Genomic DNA, 9,240 nt, shown 5'->3' with positions numbered 1-9,240 from the left:
TCTTCTGCGCGCATGAATAATTGATCTTCTTTCGCAATGATTTTTGTTGCACCGTAACCTACATGAATCTCAAACCAATGCAAACTCCGTTGCTCCTCCATCTTTATAAATTTGAAGATGATCGTTGTGTGATCTATCAGTGTGTTTTTATGCAAAAGAAAAGTGAATCACGCCTTCATCGGAAAAATACAATCCAAACCTATCTCTTTCACATCCTATTATTCGGAACCTACATAATCTTTGATGTAGATATAAAGATTGAGCATATATAATCCTAACGGGCGGCCATCCTTCTTCTTGTGGATCATGCGTAATATCATCTTAGATCATTAATTAAAAAATATGCATCATGCTTTGGTTAAGAATTTTTTTTTTTGCTCATAATCTAGCATGACTCCTTCATGAAATATGAAAGAAAGTGGAGGAAATGGCCGATACTATTGGAAAGATTTTTCTTTGGTTGATAGGTACTATAATTGGTATTTTTGTGATCAATTTATTTTTTTTTTTATGGTTCATATTCTAGATTGGGTTCATCTATGACGTGGGCTCCAAGGTTGCCAAAAAAAAATATAATAAAATTTTTAAACATGAGCGATCTGAGTACTACTTTTAATAATAATAAAATGTTTCATTACAGCTGTGAAGTATTGATGAAGTTTGTGGGTGATCAATGACCCATCAAAACAACCCTTCCCCCGGGGGGCGGAAAGTGGTAGAGATACATCCGCGTGCACCCTGTGCGGTCAAACGTTCGGAATCAAAATTTAATGCAATCTAAATTGTTTCTGAAGGAAAACAATTTTTTATCAGCCATCACGTGTTTCATGACTCATTCAAATCTTCCTAAGATTTTCTTTTAAGAAAATCTTACCATTGACTTTTCAACTCGGTTCCCCTCGTTTGACTGTAGCTTGGCGGAATCCTTCGCACGTCGTGCGGCGCATGAAGGGTCCCCCAGGGGACCATGTCTCGCCCTCAGCTATTACGACTAAAACAGCAGACAGCGCATTTGCCCACCGTTAGGCTCCGGTCCTCCAGACGAAGTGGGCCCTATTGAAGTTGTGCCTGACGAGGCAACGAACAACGGCTCACACGCAATGAACATGAATACGACTAATAAGATTAGAAAATAGTAGCTCACTAAACGGCTCTAACAGAAAGTCTTGATTTTTTCATATAGCAAAGAAAACAATCCAGTCAGCCGCACTATTTACCTCTATGCAGATATGCGAGGCCATGTAGGAGTAATTTTTCTAGAAGTTTGCGGATGTTGTAGAGCAGCGACTTTTTTTTCGCCTTTTCGATTTTGGATTCACTCCATCATTGTGGTCGAGCCATGCTTATCAAGAAGGAGGCTATCTGCACTGCGCCTTGGGAAGTTAATGCGTGGCCGTCTATTTCCTGGTGACAAGTGGGAATCCTCCTCATGCCTGTTGGGATTGCCTCATTCCATATCTGCTGTCTGGAGGGAACAGCGCTACACTAGCCACCAATATTTACCGTCTCCATCGCTTTTTTCTATTTCTTCCTAAACACGAGGCCTGCTCCCAACTACCAAAATGCCGCGTTTTGTTATAGATTATTTTACTATACGTGTCAAAGGAGAACGTTGTAAAAAAATAACAATATGTTTTGTTCTTATAAAATTAATGCAAACTTTTGGTGAATAAAAAAAAAACTAACAAATATTTTCAAGTGAGAAAGCACAAGAGATATAAGAAACCAAAGTTTAAGTAAAAAACAGAATAGAGAGAAACCCAGAGATTATAGCTTTTGAGCTGATGAATACAAATAACCTCCTCTTTTTAGATTGTGTTCCGGGGGGGGTTCCATGTCTTAAATTTGTTGGGGGGACTATGTTGTTGGGGGGGAGGGGGCCTTGAATTTAGTCCCACATCGGCTAGTAGCGGAAAGGTTCCGTGCCTTAAATGGAGGTGGAAATCCTTTCCTCTCGAGAGCCCTTTTGTGGGACAAAACCGTGAGGAGGGCTCCGGGTACGCTCGACCCCCAAAGCGGACAATACCTCGGAAGGAACGCGGTCCTCTTTCTCTGCTAGCTTAATGTGGGCTAGGTTGTTGTGTGAGGCTCCGGCCAAAGACCATCCCCGCAACAGATTGAAACAGTGTCCTTTTTGTCATAGCCATCTATGTCATTGTTGGATGACATTAGCAACAATTAATAGCCACATTGATTGGTCTCTATTTATTAAATTGATTAGCACCGAGCTAGATTTTTATGTTTAAACCTTGGAAGTTAAAACCTTTTTGTAAGGCCCATAAAAATCTCAATAGCTTTCTCTCGGTACCAACCTTTATTTAAATCAATATTTAAATTTAAATTTTGAAACGGTGCATCTAATCCGGCTGGAACAACTGTCCATGCATGCATCCGATTAAACCTTAAATAACCAAACATCAATACATATATGACTATATATGCATTTAAATGTCTAATATTAGATTTTAAATCTTTTTCAAAAAATAAAAAATAAAATTTCTATCTGAAATTTGAATCTTTTAGGAAAGAAATTAAAACTTGCCAACGGAATTATCCAGAAACAACCCGGTCGAGGGCTCCACGTTCTCTGCTCACCGAAGCCTAACACCACTTGGGCCCTGGCTCTGACGCTTGAACAACTTTGTCTTTCTTGTTGGTTTATTAGTTAATTATAGATGCACGCTTTCCATAACTATAAGTTACCCCGCTCCCTTGTCTATAAATGACACCTTATTGGTGGAATAATAGCGTGAGAGCTTAGAAGAAGCGGCCATGGCGTCAGTTGCTGCTCTTCTCCTTGCTCTTTTATTTTCTATATCTGCTAGTGGGAATGCTCAGCCAAAGGTTCCGGCGATCTATGTGTTCGGTGACTCCACGGCGGACGTCGGAAACAACAACTACCTGCCGGGGAATGATGCCAAGGCCAACTTTCCTCATTACGGCATCGACTTCCCGCACTCCAGGCCGACCGGGAGGTTCAGCAATGGCTTCAACGGCATCGACTTCTTGGGTAAGAACTCTGGCTTTAGATAAATTAATGTATACGTCCTACTTAATTTCTCCATCCTGGGCAAAGTTGGAAGTATAGTGCACACGATGGATATTTTCATTTTTTTTTTGGGTCAGGCAGATGGGGATTTTTTTTTTTTTGGACTTTTAGTTCAAGCGTGAAGATTTAGCTTTGCAGTTTGTGCTTTATATACTTTGATGACTTGGCTTAGGAATCTGACGAATTAGTGAATGAAGAATGAAGTACTGTCATAATATGACAACTCATTTTGTCTCATCATCTATAATCAGGATTTACAGTGGGGTCTTTAGAGGGATGGGAAAATAATTTTTCTTTTTTTCTTTGACTTGGTTGTCTTTTTCTTCCATCTTAAAAAAAAAAAAAAAAAAAAAAGGAGGGGGGGAGGGGGGAGGGGGGAGGGGGGAGAGGAGAGGGGAGAAATTCTGCCCACATAGCAGCCTTCACTGGGCCTCCCTTCCACCAAAAAATGTTTGATACGGATAGAAGGGATAGGCATCCTTTACTCATACTCTCCCCGACCCTTGAGCTGCCCTACGTGTGAGTACGTCACCCCAGTGCCATCTCAGTACCAGCGGACCAGATGGTGACTCCACCGGGCAGACTAGACGGAAGGCATCCGATCCTCACATTTAGTCGACGCCCGCGCGTTTCGAACCTGAGCCACTTCAGTGGAATTTTAGCCCCGTTCTAACCGTGCTACCATTTTGGTGGAAGCACTTTTTTCTTCTTGAGAAAAAAAGACAGCACTTGTTTTGCCAGAGTACTTAATTTACATAATAGATAGTAGAGAGATACACATACATATGTATATATGTACGTAATATATGCTTGAGCATGCGCAAGCATGCATCTCTCTCTCTCTCTCTATACACATATAGGAAACTATTATTTGCCAACATTGTATATTTAGGCTACTCAAGCTTGGCTTGAGTTATATATAGAAATATTAATTGAGCTCGGGCTTCAGCCAAGCTTCAGATAAGATGTTCAAACTGGGCTCTTATAATAAGAATCCAAGACAAGTGCCATTAGAATTGTTGCAAACTATTAGTATTTAGGCTCTATTCATTTATAAATGGAGCTTTAGTTAGTGTTTGAGCTCGACTTCTTTCTTAACTAAACCGAGCTCTAAAAGTTCTTATCAAGCCAATGCCAAGCTGTTCATACATAACTTGGATTATTTGCAGTGCTAAATAAATCCAATTGTTTTAGGTTTGTAGTTTTCTCTTTCTTCTAAATAGTGATAATGCTATTTAATCCTCCATCTTAACTATAACTGTGGATTTAATTTATTGTCACAAACAGATACTAGCTAGCTAGACATATATATTCTGATTTATTTTATACTGATGAAATTAAGTACTAAAGCAATGGTGATATAAACGCATGCAATGCATAGAACAAAAAAAAAAAGTCTCACAAGGTGGTCCAACCGGCAATATTTGATCTTTTGCACGTCATATTGATGATTTTTTGTACATTTGTGTGTCATCTACTGAAACATACGTACAGCAAGTAATAAAAAAGGACGGAATAGATCAGTTGGCAGAATCTGCATACGTCGCATGCGCCTCTTTTTTTTGGTCTCGATAGAACAATAATTGTTGAAGGGCCGATGGTGGGATCCATGAAACAGCGTCAACTTAAATATATACATACTACACGCTAGAGAGAACGCGTTTAATACTGTAGCATGAGTCCAACTAAAAAATTTATAATATCTTCACAGGCCAATGCCAGGAAAGCATTTTGGAAATGCAATAGTCACCCCCCCAAAAAAAAATTCAACCCATTAAATTAAATTCATTTTTTATTCTGATGGCACATGATGTGATATAATATATATACTGAGGGTCCACCTTGTTGCATAATATTTAGATAAGCCAAGTCACATAGAGCAAGACCTTTAATAATGTAACAGAGTTCCCATGAAAAATTTTACATAGACTAGACTTACAGGACATTTGAACTGGGATCTTTCCTACTTGTTGAAGAGTCCTGCTTTGTAGACTCTTCTAAAGTCATATATATATATATATATATATATATATAACAATGTCAATGCCACCAAGAAGGGTTAAGGTTGAAATTGAATTAAAGAGGGAAAAGGTCATTAACTCAAGATCATAAAATGTTAAGGTCAAAAATTGGGTCGAACTGAAAAGAAGTCTCACTAATTCATGAAAGATCCGTTAGATTTGGGTTAATTATTGTTGACCGAAGATCCCACTCAAATAAGCTAACTAAAGAATTATTATTTTAATTTTTTGGTCTTGCATAAGCATCCAAGATCTTCTTAATATATAATCATTATGAGATTGAACATGTACCCACAAGGTTTATGCTCCGTAGTCCAATAGCCAATATGAGTCATGGCCTAGGTTCGTTCTTATACTATGTATAACAACCTGGTATCTCGTTAGAATGAACTAGTCAAAAGTTATTATTTAGATTTTGTAGCCCTATACATGTACTCCAAGATCTCTCCAATATGTAATTAACATTAGATTAAACACATGCTTGAATCAATCCTCACATATACACTAGAGAATATTCTATATTTAGAATTAAAATGTGACATTTCCACTATATTTTTCAAAAAAAAATGGAGATCAGTTTGCAAAATCCTTAAAATGAATTCGTATATGTGAATGCAAAACCAAGACATCAGTTTTTAAACAATCTAAAATTTATAAATAAGCATTAACATTTTGTCTGCAGGCATTAACATTCATTTATAATTCCCTAATCTAGTGGTAGGCGTAGGTAGATTTATATTTTATTATGGCAAAAATCCCTGGGCTAAAATCCTGCGACTAGAATATGTTGGCCATGTACTGAAAAATAGCATAGAAGATTCTACGAAAATAACATATGATGGGCTAAGGGGCTAAAGGATGAAGGAAGGAATTATGAACTAATGATGAGACAGAAAAATTGACCTAATTTGCCTCTTATCTCGCTGTCGTGTACTGGTCAAATATGTCCACCTGCTATAACTGACGAGATCTCTGGCCATTTGATCCTCGCGTGGAGGAATGGAGTTGGTAATGCAAAGATATTCTCTCTACCTAACCACGAATGTCATCCTTCCCTTTCAGAGCAAAAGCAGAATACCTACTCATAAAAGAATAAAAGCCAGGGCAATCCATAGACACCCCATATGAAAACATGTGAGTACGTTCATGCATCTGATCAGGTCCATGGATATATGCCACCCACCTGTCTCCAATTTATTTTTTTCTCCAAAACATCACCCACTCGTTTCTTGTGTTATCTCCATGGATAAAATACCTATTCGTTTCTCTAATTAACACTTTTTATCTGGTTTTTGTTTTGTCTCCTACGTATATAGTTTAATGGATTATTATCTTAGTGAATTGATGGATGCTAACAACACAGCAACAGCAATAAGATGAGGAAAATAACAAAAAAAAGGACATGGATTAATTGTATGTTCTTACGGATACACTCCACTATATATTCCTCCATTTTTTTGTAAACTTTTAGCTACTAATCTTTGATGATGCGCGTAGCCGGTCACATGGGCTTCCGAAGGAGTCCGCCACCATATCTTTCCCTCACAAACAAGACCAGCCATGGAATTCTTAAGGGCCTGAGAGGAGTAAACTTCGCTTCTGGGGGATCTGGAATTCTTGACTCCACTGTGAGCACAACCTTTTCTACAATATGCTTATATATTTTGTTTACCTACTTGCTGCTTTAGAACTCTTAACCAACACCTGATCACTATGTTCATTCATCCATCTACCAGGGAACTACCATCACTATGACAAAACAGATCAAATATTTTGCCACCATAAGATCAAGAATTGCAGCACGATTGAACACGGAGAGAACCAACGATGTACTCTCGAAATCTATCTTCCTCATCAGCGCCGGGGGCAATGACCTCTTCGCCTTTTTTCGGCAAAACAATGCACCAAACAACACACAAAAAGAACAGTTCTACAACACTCTCATCTACAACTACAAAAACCATATCGAGGTGAACTCTCTCTCTCTATCTCTCTCACTCACTCGCTCGCTCTCTTTTCCTACTCAAGTAGCATTACATTTCTTGATTTCTTGGAAAGAGCTAGTTACACTTAGGAATGGCAGGCATTGTACGACTTGGGAGCAAGGAAGTTTGGGATAATCGACGTTGCACCCATCGGTTGCTGCCCGTCCTCGAGAGTTTTGCACCCTTTGGGAGATTGCATCGCCGTCTTGAATGATTTGGCCGTTGGTGCTAATGATGCCGTCAAAGTTATGTTAAGCAATCTTCACTCGACATTGAAGGGGATGAACTACTCACTCGGGAGTTCTCATGCAGTGGTGTCAAATATTATAGCCGATCCAGGAGCAGCTGGTAAGTTCAAAACTCTTAGTGTAGGCCAGGTCATGTAAAACTAGTATCAGTTCCTGCATCTTGGATAAAATAAAAAAGTTTTAATTACACGTCGCCAGGGTATAAAGAGGTCCAAAGTGCATGCTGTGGAGGTGGTAAGTTGAATGCAGTATCCGGCTGCATGCCGAATGCTACCTACTGTGACGACCGCAAAGAATACCTCTTTTGGGACGGTGTCCATCCTACCCAGGGTGCATCCAAGAAGGCAGGCTTTGCCATCTACAATGGATCACTGCAGTATGCCAGCCCTATCAATTTCAAGCAGTTGGTCGAGGATCATAGTTAGAAATGAAGTTGGTGTATTATTCAAACTAAGCAAGTAGCTAGCCATTGTTGGGGAATTATAATTGCAACATGACAGTCTAATTGCTATCAGGGATGATGGCGTCTGCAGAAATAAATAAGGGTTATGATTTTGACTGGTGCATGCACTACTAAAATTCTTACCAATGAATTATAACAGGACAATGTCCACATTTGCATTGCTAAAAACTAATGCAAAAGATTGTTCAAGGGATGGACGTACATATATCCAGACAATTTTGCAAATGCCATGATCGAACATGCATTGTGAAAAATTTGGAAAACTGTTATTAAGAAGCTTCGTGTTAGGTTTCAGTGCACTGATGGCCATCAGATCTGCCATGAGAAGTCATCGATCCATGCATAACCTGTGTTTCCAAATATATTTCATACAAAACCAACAAATGCAGTAGCCACTTGCAATGCTCCTAAGTTCTATACAGTTGTATGTTCGACAATTTCCGATGGTTAGAGATCATCAAGTCTAACCAATCCCATTGTGGTATGCCTAAACCATAGTAGAAGGAAATCATAGGAGAGGTTGCTTAAAGAAGCACTTTAAAAGCCAAGAGCAAATCAAATGACTTTCTGCGAGTTAACAACTTGACATGATGTGAGAAGCAAAGCTTCAAGTTGCTTGAAAGAGCATGGAGTTTGTTTGAGATTATAATCCTTAATCCTTCATCTATCAAGTCAAAGTTGGGAGGTTTGCAATAACAAAAAAAATACACGTATAGAAGTTCGGAGTTCCCTCAGCTGCAAAGCCGAAATGTATTGGGCCACAGATAAGTAGCAACGCGAAGTGGGCTCCGGCCCAGTGGCTGTTGAGGTTTCAAACCATTTGGCAGGCCCAGTAATTGGGTCAGTGGCAAGCTCAGTAGCAACCGAAGGAATGTCCGTTCTAGGTCCAATAGAGGAACCTCTTTAGGCGGATGTTTTCTACTTACTGGGCCAGCTTCTTTTTTTTAATTTTCTTAGCTGTACTCATCTACGTTTAGTATGAGGAGCCGGTATACCGAAAAAAAAAACCTCTTTAACCAAAATAACATGAGGGAGCAAATAGCTCTTCTACCATTCTTTCTTCGATATTTCCCACTGGATCCTCCTATTAATGGATCTTGGCCTTTAGATTCCTGACCCTGGAAGTTGGTTTAGTGATCTTAAGCTTATGGATTGGCTGGTCTTCAGTTGAAGGATAATGTAGTGGACATGATAGCCCTAAGGGGATTGCATCATTTGCAATAGAGCAGGTCAAGGATAAGTTAGCTTGATTTAGATTTTAGAGTCATGTCATGCAGAATGTAATAGATTATGGGCTAGTCAAATGAGCTCATGCCATGTTGGTCAATTTATGGACAATTACGTATGGAAGGGTTGTGACTTGATGTTAATTTAGATTAGGAGGAAGCCAAGGTTGCTTCTAATCTAATGAACCAATTGTGTCACTGCGAAGTGGATGAGTTCGACCTTATCAACTTTAGCATTGCAGCTAGAA

The 9,240-nt window shown here is 39.1% G+C and overlaps 1 protein-coding gene across 1 annotated transcript; it reads left to right on the top strand.

The window, feature by feature from the left end:
• The first annotated feature begins 2,729 nt into the window (after positions 1–2,729).
• LOC103701067 (GDSL esterase/lipase At5g55050-like) lies at positions 2,730–7,858 on the top strand. Its single transcript, XM_008783019.5, has 5 exons — positions 2,730–3,010; positions 6,568–6,698; positions 6,807–7,040; positions 7,154–7,403; positions 7,502–7,858. The coding sequence occupies exons 1-5, from the start codon at positions 2,773–2,775 to the stop codon at positions 7,726–7,728; spliced, it is 1,080 nt and encodes a 359-aa protein (XP_008781241.2). The 5' UTR covers positions 2,730–2,772; the 3' UTR covers positions 7,729–7,858.
• The last annotated feature ends 1,382 nt before the right edge of the window (positions 7,859–9,240 follow it).

Source organism: Phoenix dactylifera, chromosome 16, assembly GCF_051530095.1.
Source record: "Phoenix dactylifera cultivar Ajwa chromosome 16, Ajwa_hap1_PhDact_Kaust_v1.1, whole genome shotgun sequence".
NCBI lineage: Eukaryota > Viridiplantae > Streptophyta > Magnoliopsida > Arecales > Arecaceae > Phoenix > Phoenix dactylifera.
This window is presented reverse-complemented; position numbering and strand designations above follow the sequence as displayed.

Excerpts from the sequence above, each read along its gene's own strand:
- LOC103701067 (XM_008783019.5), top strand. The coding sequence starts at position 2,773 with ATGGCGTCAGTTGCTGCTCTTCTCCTTGCTCTTTTATTTTCTATATCT. Across the intron at positions 6,699-6,806 it reads CTGGAATTCTTGACTCCACT|GGAACTACCATCACTATGAC; the intron begins GTGAGCACAACC and ends TCCATCTACCAG. Across the intron at positions 7,041-7,153 it reads ACTACAAAAACCATATCGAG|GCATTGTACGACTTGGGAGC; the intron begins GTGAACTCTCTC and ends TAGGAATGGCAG.